The sequence below is a fragment of the Taudactylus pleione genome, unplaced genomic scaffold (assembly GCF_031769625.1).
Source record: "Taudactylus pleione unplaced genomic scaffold, aTauple2 ptg000089l, whole genome shotgun sequence".
Taxonomy (NCBI): domain Eukaryota; kingdom Metazoa; phylum Chordata; class Amphibia; order Anura; family Myobatrachidae; genus Taudactylus; species Taudactylus pleione.
This window is the reverse complement of record NW_028284491.1, coordinates 15,786,649-15,808,478: the sequence shown is the minus strand read 5'-3', so window position 1 is coordinate 15,808,478 and position 21,830 is coordinate 15,786,649. Positions and strand designations below refer to the sequence as shown.

The 21,830-nt window shown below is 50.3% G+C and overlaps 1 protein-coding gene across 1 annotated transcript in view; it reads left to right on the top strand.

Moving 5' to 3' along the window:
• Positions 1 to 21,830, top strand: part of LOC148527401 (gametocyte-specific factor 1-like) — a 133,458-nt gene that overhangs the window by 58,309 nt on the left and 53,319 nt on the right. Inside the window, exons 6-7 of the mRNA XM_088469296.1 lie at positions 15,897 to 15,977; positions 16,520 to 16,577. Coding sequence (XP_088325422.1) covers positions 15,897 to 15,977; positions 16,520 to 16,577 — 139 coding nt within the window. The remainder of the gene's footprint in view (positions 1 to 15,896; positions 15,978 to 16,519; positions 16,578 to 21,830) is intronic.

Below are 21,830 nucleotides of genomic sequence, written 5' to 3'. Positions count from 1 at the left end.
TCCTTGTTGCTATGGACACTTGATGCCGGATGTGCCGACAAGCTGCTCCGACTTTACATGTTCTTCCCATTGGAGGTTCCATGTCTGCCGGCAATAAGGACACGTGATGTTCCTGAGGGTTCCAGGCGACGGGATGCTGCATCACAGTGCAGGGGCCATGGAGGGCAGATATCCTTCCCCCTGTATAAAAGCACGGGTGCGCTGTTCAGGCGGTAACAGTCGCCTGAACACATTAAAGAGTAGTCCTGCGTCCACATCTTAGAGGATAGTATTTGGGAGCCTGCAAGTGGGGACACTGTATCTGTGGAGCCTGCAAGTGGGGACACTATCTGGGAGCTGTATAAAAAATAAATTCTGTGGTGCCAGCACTAAATAACGTGATGCTGATTTCACTAGAGGGACCAGATCCTAAAGACTTTGATTATGAATAAGCTGCAGACGACTGGGCCTCTAAGAAGAACAGAATTAATATATAAAATGTTATTTCAAGTTTAAATCATTATAAGGTCAGGGTTTAAACCATTTTATTATTGCGAAGCCCCCCACCCAGCTACTTCTTGATGCCACCCAGATGGAAAAAAATTCTGGGGAGAACACACTAATGTAGCAATGTATATAGAACTTTTCCTGCATTGTATTGTACTGTAAGTTACTGGTTTCTTGTTCAATTACTTTGTAAGGCGCTGCAGAACACTTGTGGTGCCTTATAAATTGGCAATATTAATAATAAAATGCTTTTAAAACTATATTAAAGGATAGTTCAAACTTTAAATCTCTTTTAATAAAGCTTATTTTTGCCTGAGAGATTCAATTTCTTCTTCAGGGTCCATAGGGCTCCACAGGGAGACCTTGGGGTGTAGGTGGTGGATGAGGACACCGGGCACCACGCATTTAAAGCTTTAGCTCCCAGGATAGCCAGAGGCACCTCAGTTTCGTCGGTGCCTGGCCGGAGTCTGGTCACCATTATGCAGTGGGCTTAAGCAGCCCAAATAGCTTTTCTTTTTATGATGTGTTTACTATATATTTTCCTGTGAGCACGCAACAGCAGACTGTCCACAGGACATCTGCGCTGCCGCGCAGTCACCCCTCCCTGCGCCGCAACGCTAGTTTCGGCTGGGGATTTCGGCAGGCATCCTGGGGACTTCGCTAGCCGGCCCCGCGGACAGACCTAGACTGCAACCCGGAAGCAAGAGGACAGGTAAGGCGGGTCATCGCTAGCGGTGACCTGCGCATTAGCAGTCATACCTCCGGTCTCAGGGGACGGACTGGAGGCGCTTAGTGTGGACACAGGCTTCGTGCATCTTGATCCACTAGACCACCAGGGTACATATGGGCAGGAATCCAGCGTCCCAGTGGGTAAACAATCAGCATGGGGAGGTCAGCTTTCCCCATTAAAGCGGCCTCTCAGCTCAGGGCGCCATTCCTCTGAGGTCTCGCTTCCCTGAGCTGCTCTCCTCCTCCGACCACATCCCTTTTGAGGTCTCCGGCGGCCATTTTCTCCAGGCACAGCCACAGCTCTCTCAGGGATACTCAGGGTCTAGTTCCCCTACATAACTCTCCCTGGAGTCAGCGTATTTAGTGCTATAGCCTACCAGACACTGAGTCCGTGTAGTTGATTGTAGTGCCAGATTGCAGTTTTCTGTTATTTCTGCATTGTATGCATTTCACTTTCAGGTCATTTGCTGGGATCCTATTTTGGACAGGATGGTAGCCACAATGACTGCATCCAGGACTACCTTCCTCCCTTCTGTGACTTAGGTCGAATATTCTAATTTTCGTTTCTTACCTCGGAGGGAAGGGCCAACCTTTCTCAGGGCTACGGGTTATCCAGGTTTACCAGTTATCCTACTGACAGGCTTGCACGTCACTAGGCTAGGGGGGGTCCCAGCATGGGAGGACGAATTTTGCGCTTTCCATCACCTGGATGGCGACCATGTAGGATACCAGAGGGTGAGGTTTTCTCTCCTGGGGCTACGCCGTAGCCTTTTATGAAAAGCCTTAGTGCCTTTTTCTTCTTCAGGGTCCATAGGACTCCACAGGGGAGACAATGGGGTGTAGGTGGGTAATGGAAGACTGGACACCAACAGCAAAGCTTTTCAATCCCAGGATGCTTCGGTCCTTCCCCCTATACCCCACCCACAGCCTGAGGGCAACTCTGTTTCGTTGATGTCTTGCAGGAGCTGGTTCACCGTTTTAACAGTGGGGCTGCTAGAAAGCAGCCAAAGCTTATTTCTATGATCTTATTTATTTTACTGCTGAGCAGCAGCACGAGACAGTCCTTTTGGACTTCTGCACTGCTGCTCAATCACCCATCCATGGCATCGTGACACCAGCCCACGGCTAGGTACTCCCGGCGGGGCACTGAGGGGGACCCGGTGGTTAATGTCCGCATAAGGGAGAAGTCTCTCTCCCTGCAGCCCCTCCCCCAGTTCAGGGCGCCATTCCATTGCGGTCTTGCTGCTCCTCCCTCAACATCTGCCCCCTGTGAGACTCACGGCAGCCATTTTCTGCATTCAGGTCTCCTGGAACGCTGGGTCCAGTCTCCTTGTATACTTCTCCCAAGGGCCAGGTTTATACAGCGCTATATCCTACCAGCCACTGCGGTCTGTGTAGTTGATTTTCGTGCCCACTGCAGTTATACTGTATTTCTACTTCAGGGTCCATAGGGGTCCACAGAGTTGACCTTGGGGTATAGCTGGATCTGGATCCATGGGCACCACGCTGTTAAAGCTTTAGCTGCTCCCAGGATGCACTTGGGTCCGTCCTCCTCTATACCCCGCCCCCGAGCCACAGCACCTCAGTTTGAGTTGGTGCCCGGCCGGAGTCGGGTCACCTGCGCAGGGGGCTGCAGGAGCAGCCCCCAAAAGCTTTCTTTAAAAAAAAAAAAAAAAAAAGAGCCTGTTAGATTTTTTTTAAAACAGAAGCTCTCTAGTGTGGCAGCGACGGGCTGTCTATGCAGGTGCCCACGCTGCCGCTCTCCTTCCCCGCTGGCGCCGCGACGCGAGTACTGCACTGGGGATCGCGGCGGGGGGGGCCAGAGTCCGTACTAGCCGGACTCTGGGTCCCTCCCTGGACTGCTGCCAGAGTCGCCGGGGATAAGGTAAGCCGCGAGTCGCCGATTAGCGGCAGCTCGCGGGTATTGCCTGCATATACAGTCCTTTGCCCCCGGTCCTAGGGGACAGACCGGGGGCCGCTAGCGGCGGCGGCGGGCTCCCCCTCTAAGGAGGAATACCCCGTGGGACCACTAGACCACCAGGGATATATTGGCAAGCGGGAAGCCGGCTAGCCAGGGGAGGAAGCCTTCCCTGTCTTGCGGCTCCTCCCCTCAGCTCAGCGTGCCTTTCAGCACGCAGTCTGGCATCACTGAGCTGCAGACTCTTCGGCCACTCTTCCTCTGAGGTCTCTGGTTGCCATTTTCTCTGTGGCAACGCAGATCTCAGGGAGCACGCGGACCGGTCCCCCTGTGTACCCCTTCCACGATTTAAGGACAGCGTACACAGCACTATAGCCCCCCCAGACACTGAATCTGGGCAGGTTGATTGTGGTGAAAAGGTGCAGTGAGTATATCTTCTCTGCATGGTATGTGACTTTGGCTAGTGCTGCCTGTCTGTGCTTATTTTCCGCTTACTGTCAGCTTATACCTGTCCCTTTACTTCTCCTACAAGCCCTACAGGTGTGTGGGGGAGGGGCGTTTCTACAGACCTCACCTATATAAATCACGTATATTTGTGAGGTTCGTCACATGCAGTTGTGTGCTACACAGTGCCATATTGTGGGCTGTTGTTCAGCACACCGGTGAGTGCGTTTTTTTCTGCCCTGTTGCCAGATATATTTTTTGACTATATAATATATTCTGTCATGTCAGACGAGGAGGTTGAGCGCTCAGTGGCTCCGGTGTTGGCCTCCTGTGGACGCTGTTCTGCAGGAGTGGATAGGGAGGATTTGTCACAGGATGGCCTGTGTAGTCGGTGCCAGGTGGCTCCTGGCCCATCCAGACCTTCTCTGACGCAGGAACCACCGTGGGCGATGTTTTCTCAAGTGCTGGTGTCTATTGCGGACCGTCTGTCGGTCCCGAGTGCTCTCCCTACTAGGGCGTTACCCCAGCCGACCATCCCCCATTTCCCGGGTGTCCCGCAGTTGTTGCGGAGTCCTCCTGGGTCTCAGTCTGTGGGTCCATATACGGGGTTGCCTATGTATATACAGGCTTCCCCTGTGCCGCAGAAGCCTGCGGTACCTTTTCAGGCCCCTATGGCGACTCCTCCACCCTGGGTGGATGTGCTCTCCAACTCCGTGCAAAATTTGGAGGCCGCATCCTCGGCTTTTCAGTCAATGTTGCAGACTGACATGCCTTCTAGGGTTTCAAAACGCCCACTCATGGCGCGGGCGGCTCAGGTATCGGACTCAGAGGGATCCTCAGATGATGGGGAGGTCCCTGATGACACTGACTCGGACGCCTCGGTCCAGGAAATGGATACCAAGTCGTCCATTAATGTGCGAGCACTGGTTAGGGCGGTGCGAGCCATTCTTCTTATAGAGGATGAGGCACCGGCTCCTAAGTCGAAGTATCCTAGTTTCAAAAAAACTATAAAGTGGCTTCTGCGGTGTTTCCCCTGTCGGATCAGTTGACGGATCATATGGCAGTAGCTTGGCAGGCGCCCAGTAAGAGATTCCTTCCTCCGAAGCGGTTGGCTTCTAATTATCCCTTCACTGAGGCACATTGTAAAAAATGGGAAACTCCACCGGCGGTGGATTCCCATGTCACCCGTTTAACTCGGGGCGCTACCTTACCATTACCGTCGATATCCTCGCTGAAGGATCCCACGGACAGGAAAGTTGAGACTTGCTTAAAGTCTATTTACTCCCTCTCCGGGGCGGTGGCCCGACCGTCCATGGCCATCTCCTGGGTGGCCAAGGCCATTGAGGGGTGGGCCAATGCATTGGAAGATACCTTCCCGGACGAAGCTCCGGATGTCCAGAGGGCGTTGTTGGGACAGATGAGGGACGCTGCTTCTTACATTGGGGAAGCCTCTTTAGATGCTAGTCTGCTGACTTCGCGGGTATAGGCTGCAGCGATGTCTGCCCGCTGATCATTATGGTTGCGGTCCTGGAGAGCGGACTCTGATTCAAAGAAAGGCCTGGAGGCCTTACCGTTCAATGGGGAATTACTATTTGGTACGAACTTGGACAAAATAGTGGATACCCTGGCTAAATCCAAGTCGGCTTTCCTCCCTTCAACGGCACTGCCTGCTAAGGTTCGGAGTTCGGCTTTTCGTTCCTTTCGGGTTCAGGGTAAGGCAAAAGGTCAGTCCTTCCCGAGACAGTCGGCGAGTAAGACTGCCTCTAAACCCAAGAAGCAAGCCTGGAGTGCTCGGCGCCCTTCTTCCAAGCAGAAAGATAAACCTGCGGCCTGATGGGATGGGCCTCCCTCTGGGGGACCCCAGAGTGGGAGGCCGACTTCTTCGATTTGCCCAGTGCTGGCACAATACCACCTCGGATGCCTGGGTTCGAGAAGTGGTCTCCCAGGGGTACGCCATGTCTTTTCGGCACAGACCACCCCACCAGTTTTTCTGCACGAGTCCTTCTCAGGACAAGACCAAGGCGTTACAGATTCAGGAGGCTATAGAGTCCTTGCTGAAAGCAGGGGTCATTGTTCCCGTTCCTCTATCACAACGAGGGACGGGGTATTATTCGTCTCTGTTTCTGGTGCAGAAACCCAATGGTTCTCATCGCCCTATCCTCAACTTGAAGTCTCTGAACAAATTCCTTAGAGTTCCCAAGTTCAGGATGGAAACGTTACGTTCCATCATTCTGGCGATGGAACCGGGGGATTACATGGTGTCCCTGGACATCCAGGACGCCTACCTCCATGTTCCGATAGCACCTTCGCACCAGCGGTATCTGAGGTTTGCTATCCTTCAACACCACTGTCAGTTCCAGGCGCTACCCTTTGGTCTCTCCACGGCACCGATGGTGTTCACGAAGATTATGGCGGTCATGGCCGCACATCTTCGGAACCAGAATGTACGGCTGCTGCCGTATCTGGACGACCTCCTGTTGCTGGCGAGCTCCCCGGAGGTACTGCTTCAACATCTCCACCTGACGATCGCTTGCCTGCAAGCACACGGGTGGTTGACAAATTGGAAAAAGTCCTCCCTGATTCCATCACAGCGGATGGTTCATTCGGGAGCCCTGCTGGATTCGTGTCAGCAAAGGATCTTCCTGACTCCGGAGAAGGTCGCCTCCCTACCGCTGCGGATACGCAGTTGCCTGAGCAGTTGCCTTCTGTCGGTCCATTCGGCTATGAGAGTTCTGGGGTCCATGGTGTCGACATTCGACATGGTGGAATTTGCCCAGTTCCATTCCCGGCCCCTGCAGGGGCTGATTCTATTGGAATGGAATGGGTTGCCTCACCGGATCCTCTCTCAGGTGCTGGTGTTGTCTCCGGACGTTCGGCAATCTTTGGCTTGGTCGAGGGGCGCCCCTTTTGGATCCCGGACTGGGTCCTGAGTCGTCCGGCCCCGCTCTTCACGGAAGGGCGGTACAGGTGCAGTCCGACAACGCCACCACGGTGGCGTATATCAACCACCAAGGAGGAACTCGCAGTCGGGCAGCGATGTCGGAGGTGTCTCGCATCCTGACTTGGGCGGAGGGTCACATTCCAGCGATCTCGGCGGCCTTCATCCCCGGAGTCCTCAATTGGGAAGCGGACTTCCTCAGCCGTCACGACGTGCATCCCGGGGAATGGTCGCTTCACCCAGAGGTGTTTCAGCTACTCGTGGACAGGTGGGGACTGCCGGAGCTGGACTTGATGGCCTCCCGTCACAATCACAAGTTGCCCGTTTACGGGTCAAGGACAAGAGACGCAGGTGCAAGTCTGGTGGACGCGCTGTCGGTGAAATGGACGTTTCACCTGGCGTATCTGTTTCCTCCGATATCCCTACTTCCTCGGGTTCTGCGGAAATTCAAGCAGGGCGGCGGCACGCTCGTGCTGGTGGCTCCGGCGTGGCCCAGACGTCCTTGGTACTCCGATCTCAGGAGCCTCTCCATCGACGCTCCGTACCTTCTTCCTCAGCGTCGGGACCTATTGTCTCAGGGGCCCTGCCTTTACCCGGATCTGGGTCGGCTGTCTTTGACAGCGTGGCTCTTGAGACAGCCGTCTTGAGGTCTCGGGGCTTCTCCAGTTCGGTTATTGGTACCATGCTCAGGGCACGCAAGCCTGCTTCAGCACGGATTTATCACAGGGTGTGGCACACTTACTTTCAGTGGTGTGAGTCCAGACATTATGATCCTCAGGTGTTCAGAGTTTCTAGGATCTTGGCATTTCTTCAATCAGGATTGGACCTCTGCTTACGCCTTGCATCTCTGAAGGTTCATGTGTCCGCCTTGTCCGTGTGGTTTCAACGGCGGATTGCAATACTGCCGGATGTTCACACCTTTTTCTAAGGTGTTCTCAGGATCCAGCCTCCCTTTGTGCCTCCTGTGGCTCCTTGGGACTTGGCGGTGGTTCTACGGGTCCTGCAGGGTCCTCCGTTTGAGCCTCTTGAGTCGGTGGAGCTCAAGTGGCTGACATTTAAGACTGTTTTTCTCCTGGCAATTGCTTCGGCCAGGAGGGTGTCTGAATTGGGTGCGCTTTCCTGTCGCCCTCCTTTCCTGATTTTTCACCAGGACAGAGCGGTGCTCCGCACTCGTCCTGAGTTTTTGCCCAAAGTGGTCTCGAAGTTCCACATTAATCAGGAACTTGTTGTGTCAGCTTTTCAGTCCCCTGATCTTTCAGCTGGTGAGACTTCCTTAGATGTGGTCCGGGCGCTTAGAATCTATGTGGACCGGACGGCTTCGGTTAGGAAGTCTGATTCCTTGTTTATCCTCTTTGGTTTTCACAAGAGGGGTTGGCCTGCCAACAAACAAACGTTAGCCCGTTGGCTTCGTTCCGTTATTTGTGAGGCTTATGCACAGGAGGGTTTACCTGTGCCAGCCTCTGTTAAGGCTCATTCCACTCGTTCTGTGGGTCCCTCTTGAGGCTGCTAGACGTGGCGCCTCTGCTGTTCAGCTGTGTAAGGCGGCCACTTGGTCTTCAATTCAAACGTTTTTGAGGTTCTATGCGTTTGACACCTTCGCCTCTCAGGATGCATCCTTTGGGCGCCGGGTGCTCCTTTCAGCACAGGAGCGTCCCTGCCCTTAGTTGAACTGCTTTGGGACATCCCTAAGGTCAACCCTGTGGACCCCTATGGACCCTGAAGTAGAAAACAAGAGATATGGTAAGAACTTACCTTTGTTATCTCTGTTTCTACGAAGTCCATAGGGTCCACAGGGCGCCCGCCCTGACGCACCTGGCTTCAAATGGGCTGTGTGGCTGGTCACCGGTTTTCCGTCTCCCATTTCTGTGAGTATGGTTTCTTGTGTGTTCCAGTCTTCCTTCTCTCTGTTTAGTCTCCTCCTCCGGCCTTGGCTGCTTGCCACCTGAGGTGCTGTGGCTCGGGGGTGGGGTATAGAGGAGGACGGACCCAAGTGCATCCTGGGAGCAGCTAAAGCTTTAACTGCGTGGTGCCCATGGATCCAGATCCAGCTATACCCCATGGTCAACCCTGTGGACCCTATGGACTTCGTAGAAACAGAGATAACAAAGGTAAGTTCTTACCATATCTCTTGTTGTTCTGCATTTGTATGTGACTTGTGCATTTGTATGTGACTTGTGCTAGCGCTGCTGTATGTTTCCTATTACTTTCAGCTGATGCCTTTCCCTTTAGTCTACAATACCCTGGCACACTAAAGTATCGTACCTCACATCTGCCTATATTTGTGAGGGCAATTGCATAAAATATATATCTATATATCTCTCTTCAGGAACACACAATAACAAATACAGAAAACAGTGACTTTAAATACCTTACTCATTGTGCCCATCATGCTGTCTCCCACTGCACTCCGCCGGCGCTCAGACTGCACACTTTCGGTTGCGGCATCCGAAAACCGGAAGTGACGCAATCCAGCACCCGGCTGGTTGCCTAAACAAACAAATAATACACTTCATTAAGATAACAAAAAGAACAGACATACAATGATAAAAGAACAATGCCTGTACTGATCCAAAACATAAAATACATATATAAAGTGCTTACAAGTGTCAAAATATAAATATATTATATACAATTAACTATCGCCATCTTGTGGTGAAAAGAAAAAGCTACACATAAGACCTGAGAGCAGACCTCAGGAACATATAGATGCATCAATATTCTGTGCCAAAAAATTTTTTTACTAAAAAAATTTGTCATGCAAATACGAGGCAGTGCCATTATTGGATAAGTGTGTATAAAAAATGGACAGCCAACATAAGACATACATACTAAAAATTAACACATACACATTGAAATGAATGCAATCTGCTCCGATATAATTTACTTCAATATGATGTCAACTTTTAGTTATTACCAGTTAGAGAATATTTGGCCATCACATCAGTCCCTGCCCCAGTGTAGCTTACAATCTATATTCCCTATCACATGCTCACATACACACTAGGGTTAAAAAAAAATCCTATTAGCTGCATTATCTTGTAGATCTCCTTTCTACTTCACGGTCCATAGGGGGTCCACAGGGTTGACCTTGGGGTATAGCTGGATCTGGATCCGCAGGCACCACACAGTTAAAGCTTTGCTGCTCCCAGGATGCACTTGGGTCCATCCTCCTCTATACCTCGCCCACGAGCCCCAGGCACCTCAGTTTTAGTTGGTGCCCGGCCGGAGTCTGGTCACCCTGGGCAGTGGGGCTGTATAAGCAGCCCCTAAGCTTTATTTTTATTTTTTTAAAGAAGATGATTTTATTTATTTATTTTTACTATCTTCTGAGCGGCAGCGTCCATCTGGACATCCACGCTGCTGCTCCAACAGCCCCGCTGACTCTGCGACGCCAGTACTGATCTGGGGATCGCAGTGGGACCCCGGAGTCAGTGCTAGCGTGGCTCCGGGACCTCCCACTGACTGCTGCCAGACGCACGGAGCCAGGTAAGCTGCGTGCAGCGCTTTACGCTGCGCGCGGGGAGATACAAATTGTCATCAGCCGCCGGTCTCTGGGGACAGACCGGCGGCGCTAATAGCGGCGGCGGGCTCCCACTTCACAGGCATACCCCACTGGACCACCAGGGAGTAATTGCTCGAAGGGAACCAGTGTCCCTGGGGTTAATTGCTAGCCAGGGGAGACAGCCTTCCTTGGTTTAGCAGCTCCTCCCCTCAGCCCAGCGCGCCTTCTCTAATGCGTGCTGGCGTCACTGGCTGTTCCTCTTATGGCCACTCCTCCTCAGAGCTCTCTGGCGGCCATCTTCTCAGTGGCAACGCAGATCTCCCAGGCGGTGCGTGGACCGGTCCCCCTGCTTACCTCTCCCCTGCAAAGGACAGTGTTCGAAGCGCTATAGCCCTCCCAGACACTGAATCTGGGAAGTTGATTGTAGCGAAAGGTGCAGTGAGTATAACTTCCTGCATGGTATGTGACTTTTGCTAGTGCTGCTGTCTGTGCTAATTTTCTGCTGACTGTCATCTTATCACTATCCCTTTCCTTCTCCTACAGGCTCGCAGGTGTGTGGGGGAGGGGTGTTCTTTCTGTGTACCTCAATTATATAGATCTACGTATTTGTGAGGTCCGTCACATACAGTGGTGTGCTACACAGTACCATATTGTGGGCTGTTTGTGTTGCATACTTGGGAGTGCGCAGGTGTTATACGCCCCACCTCTTTCGGTGATGCACTTTTATTGCAAAGTTATTGTGTCATGTCTGATGAGGAGAATGAGCGCTCCGTGGCTCCTGTGTTGTTTTCCTGCCGGCGCTGTTCTGCAGGGGTTGATGGGGTGGATTTGTCTCCGGACGGTCTATGCTGGCGGTGCCAGCTGGTACCTGGTCCCTCTAAACCCCCGGTGGCACAGGATCCTCTTTGGGCGATGTTTACACAAGTGCTGGCGTCAATCGCGGACCGGCTTGCGGTCCCTTTTAGAGCGTTGCCCCAGCCTACCATCCCCCGTTCCCCGGGTGTTACGCTTCCGGTGCAGTCTCCTCCCGGGTCTCAGACTGTGGGTCTATGCGGGACTGCCTGTGTACGTACAGTCTCCCACGGTGACGCAGCAGTCAATGGTACCCTTTCAGGGGTATCCTCAGGCGGGGTATCCCCTCCCTGGGTGGATGTCCTCTCCAGCTCTGTTCAGAGCCTGGCAGCCTCGTCATCGGCTTTTCAGTCGATGTTACACAGTGATTTTCCCCCAAAGGCGTCCAAGCGACCCGTTCTGGCTTCACTGGCTGCGCAGTTCAGACACGGATGTGTCTTCGGATGACGGATAGGTCCATGAGGACTCTGACTCGGATGCCGGGGCCCAGGAGGTGGAGACTAAGTCCTCCATTAATGTGCCGGTATTGGTCAGGGCGGTGCGGGCCATCCTTCATATAGAGGAGGATGCGCCGGCTCCCAGGTCGAAGTATCCTAATTTTAAAAAGGCGAAAGTAGCTTCGACTGTTTTTCCCCTATCCGAACAGTTAGTTGACTGATCATATCGCGGGGGCCTGGCAGTTGCCCAGCAAGAGATTCCAACCGCAGAAACGGTTGGCATCCAACTATCCTTTTCCCTAGGCTCATTGCAGGAAATGGGAAACGCCACCTGCGGTGGATTCCCATGTCACCCGCTTAATTAAAAGCGCTACGTTGCCTTAACCGTCTATCTCCTCCCCGAAGGATCCCACGGACAGGGAAGTGGAGACTTGTTTAAAGTCTATCTACTCTCTCTCTGGGGCAGTGGCCCGTCCATGGCCATCTCTTGGGTGGCTAAGGCCATCGAGAGATGGGCCAATTCTCCGGATATCCAGAGAGCGTTGATAGGACAAATGAGAGATGCGGCTTCCTACATTGGGGAAGCATCGTTGGATGCAAGCCTGCTGACCTCTAGGGTGTCGGCTGCAGCTGTGTCGCTGCGTCGGTCCTTGTGGCTGCGGTCCTGGAGAGCTGACGCAGACTCCAAAAGGGCCTGGAGGCTTTACCTTTTAATGGAGAGTTGCTATTTGGTCCAGACTTGGACAAAATAGTGGATTCTCTGGCTAAGTCTAAATCAGCCTTCCTCCCTTCGGCTTCAGCACCAACCAAACTGCGGAGCTCCGCCTTTCGGTCCTTTCGGGTTCAGGGCAAGGCCAAAGGTCAGTCCATCCCGAGGCAGTCGGGAAGACCGCCTCTAAGCCCAACAAGCAGTCCTGGAGTGCCTGCCAGCCGCCCTTCTTCAAGCAGGAGGATAAACCTTCTGCCTGATGGGATGGGCCTCCCTCTGGGGGACCCCAGAGTGGGAGGCCGACTTCTTCAATTTGCCCAGTGCTGGCACAATACCACCACGGATGCCTGGGTTCGAGAAGTGGTCTCCTAGGGGTACGCCCTGTCTTTTCGGCACAGACCGCCCCACCAGTTTTTCTGCACGAGTGCTTCTCAGGACAAAACCAAGGCTTTACAGATTCAGGAGGCTATAGAGTCCTTGCTGAAAGCAGGGGTCATTGTTCCCGTTCCTCAATCACAACGAGGGACGGGGTATTATTCGTCTCTGTTTCTGGTGCAGAAACCCAATGGTTCTCATCGCCCTATCCTCAATTTGAAGTCTCTGAACAAATTCTTCAGAGTTCCCAAATTCGGGATGGAAACGTTACGTTCCATCACGGAACCTGGGGATTACATGGTGTCCCTGGATATCCAGGGCACCTACCTCCATGTTCCGATAGCACCTTCGCACCATCGGTATCTGAGGTTCGCTGTCCTTCAGCATCATTATCAGTTCCGGGCGCTACCCTTTGGCCTCTCCACGCCACCGATGGTATCCACCAAAGTTATGGCAGTCATGGCCGCACATCTTCGGAACCAGAATGTACGGCTGCAGCCGTATCTGGACGACCTCCTTTTGCTGGCGAGCTCCCTGGAGGTACTGCTTCAACATCTCCACCTGACGATCGCTTGCCTGCAAGCGCACGGGTGGTTGATAAATTGGAGAAAGGCCTCCCTGATTCCATCACAGCGGATGGCTCATTTGGGAGCCCTGCTGGATTCTCATCAGCAAAGGATTCCTGACTCCGGAGAAGGTGTTCTCCCTACAGCTGCGGATACACAGTTGCCGCCTGTCTGTCCATTCGGCTATGAGAGTTCTGGGGTCCATGGTGTCGACATTCGACATGGTGGAATTTGCCCAGTTCCATTCCCGGCCCCTGCAGGGGCTGATTCTATCGGAATGGAACGGGTTACCTCACCGGATCCGCTCTCAGATGCTGGTGTTGTCCCCGGAGGTTCGGCAGTCTTTGGCTTGGTGGCTTCAGACAGCTCATCTGGTCGAGGGGCGCCCCTTTTGGATCCCGGACTGGGTCCTGATCACGATGGATGCCAGTCTCCAGGGTTGGGGGGCAGTGACCGGCTCGTCACTTCAGGGTCGTTGGTCTGCGGAAGAAGCACTTCTCCCCATCAACATCCTGGAACTGCGGGCGGTATACAGGGCCCTTCAGTCATCCGGCCCCGCTCTTCATGGAATGGCAGTTCAGGTGCAGTCCGACAACGCCACCACGGTGGCGTATATCAACCACCAGGGAGGAACTCGCAGGCGGACTGCGATGTCGGAGGTGTCTCTCATCCTTGCTTGGGCGGAGTGCCACATTCCAGCGATCTCGGCAGTCTTCATCCCCGGAGTCCTCAATTGGGAGGCGGACTTCCTCAGCCGTCACGACGTGCATCCAGAGGAATGGTCGCTTCACCCAGAGGTGTTTCAGCTACTCGTGGACAGATGGGGGCTGCCGGAGCTGGATTTGATGGCCTCCCGTCACAATCACAAGTTGCCCGTTTACGGGTCAAGGACAAGAGACGCAGGCGCATGTCTGGTGGACGCGATGTCGGTGAAATGGACGTTTCAGCTGGCGTATCTGTTTCCTCCGATATCCTTGCTACCTCGGGTCCTGCGAAATTCAAGCAGGACGGTGGCACGGTCGTGCTGGTGGCTCCGGTGTGGCCCAGACGTCCTTGGTACTCCGATCTGAGGAGCCTCTCCATTGACGCTCCGTACCTTCCTCAGCGTCAGGACCTATTGTCTCAAGGGCCCTGCCTTTACCCGGATCTGGGTCGGCTGTCTTTGACGACGTGGGTCTTGAGACAGCCGTCTTAAGGTCTCGGGGCTTCTCTGGTTCGGTTATTAGTACCATGCTCAGGGCACGCAAGCCTGCTTCCGCATGGATTTACCACAGGGTGTGGCGCACTTACTTTCAGTGGTGTGAGTCCAGAAGCTATGATCCTCAGGTGTTCCGAGTTTCTAGGATCTTGGAATTTCCTCAATCAGGTTTGGACCTCGGCTTACAACCTTGCCTCTCTGAAGGTTGTCCGCTTTGTCCGTGTGCTTCCAACGACTAATTGCTACACTGCCAGATGTTCACACCTTTTTCCAAGATGTTCTCCGAATCCAGCTTCCCTTTGTGGCTCCTTGGGACTTGTTGGTGGTTCTACGGGTCCTGCAGGGTCCTCCTTTTGAGCCTCTTGAGTCGGAGCTCAAGTGGTTGACGTTTAAGACCGTTTTTCTCCTGGCAATTGCTTCTGCCAGGAGGGTGTCAGAGTTGGGGGCGCTTTCCTGTCGCCCCCCTTTTCTGATTTTTCACAAGGACAGAGCGGTGCTCCGCACTCGTCCTGAGTTTTTACCTAAAGTGGTTTCGAAGTTCCACATCAATCAGGAACTTGTTGTGCCAGCTCCTGATCTTTCCGCTGGTGAGGCTTCCTTAGATGTAGTCCGTGCGCTTAGAATCTATGTGGACCGGACTGCTTCGGTTAGGAAGTCTGATTCATTGTTTTTCCTCTTTGGTTTTCACAGGATGGGTTGGCCTGCCAACAAACAAACGTTAGCCCGTTGGCTTTGTTCCTTTATTTGGGAGGCTTATGCACAGGAGGGTTTACCTGTGCCAGCCTCGGTTAAGGCTCATTCCACTCGTTCTGTGGGTCCCTCTTGGGCTGCTAGACGTAGCGCCTCTGCTGTTCAGCTGTGTAAGGCGGCCACCTGGTCTTCCATTCAGACGTTTTTGAGGTTCTATGCGTTTGACACCTTCGCCTCTCAGGATGCATCCTTTGGGCGCCGGGTTCTCCTTTCAGCACAGGAGCGTCCCCGCCCTTAGTTGAACTGCTTTGGGACATCCCCAAAGTCAACCCTGTGGACCCCCTATGGACCCTGAAGTAGAAAACAAGAGAGACGGTAAGAACTTACCTTTGTTATCTCTGTTTCTACGAAGTCCACAGGGCACCCGCCCTGACGCACCTGGCTTCATATGGGCTGTGTGGCTGGTCACCGGTTTTCCGTCTCCCATTTCTGTGAGTATGGTTTCTTGTGTGTTCCAGTCTTCCTTCTCTCTGTTTAGTCTCCTCCTCCGGCCTTGGCTGCTTACCAACTGAGGTGCCTGGTCTCGGGGGTGGGGTATAGAGGAGGACGGACCCAAGTGCATCCTGGGAGCAGCAGAGCTTTAACTGCGTGGTGCCCATGGATCCAGATCCAGCTATACCCCAAGGTCAACCCTGTGGACCCTATGGACTTCATAGAAACAGAGATAACAAAGGTAAGTTCTTACCATATCTCTTCTTCAAAGTGATAAAGGAAAACAAAAGATGTGTATTAGTGGCCGTAATAAAAGTTTTTGGGGTTCTAAAAGTGTCAAATGGCTGTTCTATGCATACTTCAAAAGAAGTCAAATTATGATAGAAAATGTTTTTTTGCAAAATGAATGTTCTTTTTAAAGTGGGGGTGCATTAAAATACCTGTAAGTATATATTTGTCTCATTTAAAGACCCTTTTAGAAACATCCAAATACACCTCTAACATACAATCTTTCAATACTATATATTAAATTACCATAAACCTCTTTATTTGGCTTTTAGTTGATGAAAAGAGCATGTACAAGAGAGAAGTGAGCCCAAGTCGTTGGGAGACTCCACCTTGTAATGAAGACTGGGACGAAGGTATAAGGATATTTTATTTTACATACATATTAGAACACTTTCTCACTTACGGCTAACTGCATAAAGGTAAATCTGTTAATATAAAAATGTATAGTCAATGTGACATAAAAAGTTATAATGAAAATCATTTGAGTTTGTCTTCACTTCTGTTATTACTCTATTTACTACTCCAGCCTCATGATTTCTGACTTCCTTGGAGTATGTGGTTTCCAGTAGCTGGGCATAATAGAGCTTGCAGTAAATCATGGTGAAATTTAGACACTTGGTGCATTATAACTGTATAATAGAATTGTCATTGGTGAACACTTCAAATGTAATGATTTTAACTCTCTAGAACCTCCAGTATGGGCCATGTGATCTCTCCAAGATCAGCAAGTTAATGTAATTGGTACCAGTGATAGCTTGTGTTTGTAGCCTATGTTGTTAATACCCTCTGTGTAACAGTGGCTTTCTGATGTGCTAGGCATTACAGCAGACCCAAAGGTGCAATTTTGTAGTGTTTGAAATGCAATACATTGATGGAAATAAATCATATATTACAGATTTGCAGAGTGATAGGTCTACTTTCGTTTGGGGGGTACCTTCCTACCCCGTACCCAGGTAAGTGAGGAAAAGCTTGTAAACTTCTAAATATTTCATCCCTTACCGTGACACCATATAAATATTAATGCCTTTTGTAATGTTATAAATGACCACTAAGCCTATAGAGCAGGGGTGAGATATTGGGAGCATTGTCCGAGAAGGGATTCAACAGTAAGGGTCAGATTCAATTAGGTGCAATAAGAGCAGTTTTTGCAAAAAATTATTGCACACGCGATAATGGAATAGTGAGAACCTGGTAAAAAGGTTTTTATGATTTATTTTTATTTTCATACAGAGCAAGCAGCGCTGGACAGTCCTCTGGACGTCCCTACTGCTGCTCTATCACCCTTCCACGGCACCGTGACTCCAGCCCTCTGCTAGGTTCTCTCGGTGTGGCTCCGGAATGACCTAGCTAGCAGGGCTCCTCTGACCCCAGATTGCAGCCTGGACTCAAGGGGACAGGTAAGGCGGGGGGGACCAGCATCTATGCGCAGTCTTGCCTCTGGTCTTAGGAGACAGACCGGAGGCGCTGATGTGGACACCGGGTCGTCCGGACTCCATTAGACCACCAGGGTATAAACTATACTGGCGCAGGGAACAGTTAAGGCCAGGGACCTGGTGGTTGATAGGGGAGAAGGCCCTCTCTCTGTGGCCCCTCTCCCAGCTCAGGGCGCCATTCTACTGCAGTCTTGCCACCCCTGAGCTGCTCCTCCCTCACCCTTCGCCCCCTCAGAGACTCACTGCAGCTATTTTCCATAGCCTCAGGTCTCCGGGAACACTGGGTCCAGTCTCCCTGGCTGCCTCTCCCAGGAGCCAGGTTATACAGCGCTATTTCCTACCAGCCACTGCGGTCTGTGTAGTTGAATTTGGTGCCCACTGCAGTTATATTGTATGCTCTGCTTTGTATGTGACTTGTGCTAGCGCTGCTGTCTATTTTTCTCAACTGTCCGCTTATACCTTTTCCTTTCTTTCATAATAACTCTGAAATACTGAGATATTGTACCTCACATCTACCTATATTTGTGAGGGCTATCACATACTGTATATCTGTGTTGCACACTATATTGTGCCATATTGTACATATATCTGGGTTGCTCACGGTAATGTGCCAGATTGTGTGCTACATTATCCTTGCAGCTATGTCTAGCAAAGGCAAGAATAACAAGCAGCCTGCTGCTCACACTCTGGTGTCTTGCAGGTCCTGTTTAGCAGACTTAGGGCCATATTGCACCCGCGATACTTTTTCACCTGCTGGGCTTTTCAGCTACATCGCGTGTTTTGCATGCGGAAAAGTATAGGGCGCGCTCCCACTATTCGCCGTATTCATTTAGGACGCAAAAAGAGCACCCTGCGGAACTGAAATAGGCGAAAAGCCCTGGCAAAAATGGGGAACTCAATCTGACGCCCCAAAATATGCACTAACATTGGGGATCACTATAGATGCCCCCAATTAGCCCTAATGAAGGTATTTGGGGTACTTAAGTTGATACAATGGGTGCCAATTAGTGCATTAACACAAGTGGTGAAGAATAGCATTAAGCAGTATTTTTTTGTGAAAAGAACTACTCCCAGGACATTTGGGGTACTTGAAAATGGGGGCTAGCATATTTTTAAGTTGCTAAAGTGAAGTTTTAAAATAAGTCAAAAATCCACCTTCCGCAAGCACCTGCAATCATAAAAACACCTGCCCCGTACTTGGGGACCCCCCAGAAGTCTTATCTCGCTAGTTTTTATGTTTGTCTCCCCAACTTTGAACTTTTTTGCCCCCAGAATGAAAGTACTTTTTGGGGTGTTCTAAAAAAAATTTTTTTGAGTGTATCTTTGGGGGACTGTCCCATGGGTGTAGGGGGGATTCCCGACGTTTGCACCCCAAAACGGCAATTCTGCGATTTATTTCTTTTTGGCTGCTATTCAGAGGCGAAACTTTTCCGCCTATTACATTGCATTGACTTTTTGCATCTCCGAAAAGTCTTTGGAATTGAATAAGGGGCAAACTTTACGCTTGGCGAAATGACGTCATCCGCCATACTTTTCTGCGAATTCCGACTTTTCGCGTCTAATTGAATGTGGCCCTTAGGGTCATATTCAATTACCCGCGATATTATTAAACCCGCTATTGGTGATTTTTCGGCGATATCGCGTCGACGATAATTTATCGCCGTTTTTTTTTTTTTTTTTTTAAATGTAAAAATGGAGAAAACTTTTCTCCTTTTTAAAAAAGGAGGAAAATGTGCAAACTCCCAATTTTTGTGTAAAAATGTGGGGATTTCTTACAGAACCCTTTGGACAGCCCCCCTAATGATTCTCTAGCGAAATTTTATTTTTGTAAATTGCGTACTTTGGTGAAAAACGACAGCTGAAATTTTGGTCCCAAATTTTTTTTTTCCCATGAAAAATTCATTTAATTGGGGCTGGTATTTCGGAGGACCATAAGGATGCACCAAGTGTGTTAAACATCGCACGTGGCTTGCGCAGGTGTGTTTTTTAGTGGTTTTAAAAAACCACCTGTGCCAGCCACGTGCGATGTTTGAAACGCTTGGCACAGCCTTATGGCCCTCCGAAATACCAGACCCAATACGTTAAACGCATTTGTCACGGGAAAAAAAATTTGGACCAAAATTTCAGCTGTCGTTTTTCACCACACTACGTAATTTACAAAAAATGTTTCCGCTAAAGTATCATTAGGGGGGCTGTCCAAAGGGTTCTGTAAGAAATCCCCCACATTTTTACCAAAAATAGGGATTTTGATAATTTTTTTTTCACCTGCCGTAGGCTGGAGAAAAGTTCGTTGGCGAAATCGGCTGATCGCGGACAATATATCGGCCAATCAGACGGCCGATTCGCAAACGACGGTGAAAACTGCCGATTTTGACTCTAATTGAATATGGCCCTTAGCTTCATATTCTCTCATTCAAGATGGTCTATGTGCACCCTGTTATACGGCACCTGGCCCATCAGCCCCTGCTTCTTCTCCTCATGACTCCCCTGGGCTGCTTTTTCACAGCTGTTGCCAAAAATTGCGGACCGCCTAGCGGTCCCTGTAATAGCTGCCCTATGGGATGGCCACAGCAGGTACTCCCTGCGAATTCTTTGCCTCCCCCATGGGTAGATGTACTTTCTACCTCTGTGCAGAGTCTGGCGGCTACCTCTACTGCCTTTCAACAAATGCTGCAAAAGGAGAAACCCTTACCTAGTAAACCTACTAAGCATGCTGTGTTCTCTTCCCAGTCCACCTAGCTATCCGACTTATCATCTGGGGAGGCAGAAGACTCGGACCTCTCTCACTCTGACTCCCCCTCAGGAGACGAGGAACCCCCCGCTAAATTGAATATACTGCATTTCTGAGAGTTGTAAAATCTCTTCTTCAAATAGATGAGGCAGAACCCACTCCTAAGTCAAAAGAGACACTATTTAAGCGACAGCAGGTAGTTTTGCCAGAGTTTCCTCACTCAGCTATCTTATGTGTGAAGCATGAAATATGTAAAAGGTTTCAACTGCCTAAACGCTTGATTTCCTTTTACCTTCTTCCCGCTACCAATTGCACTAAATGGGAAATTCCCTCAGCAGTGGATTCCCACGTGACACTCTTAGTTAAGAATGCTACCTTACCTATACACATTGCAATCTCCTTAAAGGAGACTACAGATGGTGGCCTGGACAGGCTAGTGAAAGGAAGCTGATTCTGTAGTTCCTAGGCCCAAATATCCGACGCACCTATCCTAGATCTTTGCCTGGACCTTCACACTGGCATATTGTTGGTGACTTACCTCTCCACGTTCCAGGAGCCCCTTGGCCTGCTCGTCTCCCCAGGTTGCGGTGATATAGGCGCTGATAGTTTCTCCTGCTGTGCCTCCTCATCGCGGGCGCCAACTTGGATCTGATTTTTACGGTTGATGCAACTCCTGACTCCAGCGATGACCCCTCTTCTGTCTCCCGGTCTGTCTCCTAGGTGGGTGATAACGATATTGAAATTGAACCTTTATATACCCCTGCCTGTACCTTCTAAATTCCTACCTATAAACCTCTAAGGATGACGCTAATTTACGTACGCAGTCATACAGTTTATAAAAGACTCCAGACTTGGAACGTGTGGTTCCGAAGCACAAAGTATTATTCAAGTAAAAAGTACAGTCAGTTACACGCTATTGATCCAGACACAATTAGACGCAAAGGAATTATACAGACCCCAAGTACAGTATACATAAGCAGCGCTTCCGGACCAGATGATAGGCATCAGCAAGAAACCCCGTCGGCATTCAGCAAGAAGACTAAGGACCCAGTGTTTGAGCACACATATTTATACCCCCCCAGAATAGACCGGACAATAGAGACGTTTGTTGCTGATGTCATTGGTTCCCAGGGAGGAAGCATCTGTTACAGAGAGTTTAACAGGTTGGTTCAAATAGACTCACCCAGCCTCTAACAACTGGGGGTCTCTGCCCTCCCGCCCCCATGCAAAATCCTAACAGTTATACATTTTGTTGCCTGAAGTCTGTGCGGTCCATAAGTTGAGAATGCATGATGCGATCTCCACACAGATAGTATCGGAATTCTGTTGAAAGAGTACGCATCAGTACGAAACCAAACACTGCTTTCTTAGCATGTATAAACCCCTAGTTATCAAATATCTTTATTTCACAGCATTTATACTAACTGAACCAACTTAAATCTTATACTTTAAAGCTTATTAAACCTTATGTGTGAATATGTAATGTGTGAGTATGCGGGGTTTGATATAAGGACGCTAGTTAACTTGGGGCTGATGCGTGCGCATAAAGCTAATAAAACAGCGATTTCATACAAAGTCTTATGCATTCTCTAATATGTGACTAGTTAACAGCGCAATTGTGCGTATTAATGTGTGTATGAGAAATGGTGAAAGATGCAATCGCATGTTGCTAATAGTAATATCGCCACATGTACTAAAGTGTAAGCTTATCTAAAATGGCGCTTAGGCGGCCATTCGCAAAATGGCGTCTTGCGGCCAGTCGCAAGATGGCGTCACTGCGATACAATTTTAAACTGGTCTTGTCTCAGTCAATTATCCAGCTTCGACAGTCCACCCTTTGATAGTGAACAACATGCTATCACAATCTGTTATTGGAATTTTTATCTTAGGCTTACATTTACATATTATTTCGTGTTATTATGGGATGGCTCAAGGTGGTTCTTAATCCATCGATAATGTGTCTCTGGGTGAGGACATAAAACTACTATTATACGCACACCGCAGATCTTGGAGGATCATGTGAAAGGTGTGGGAATGCACCA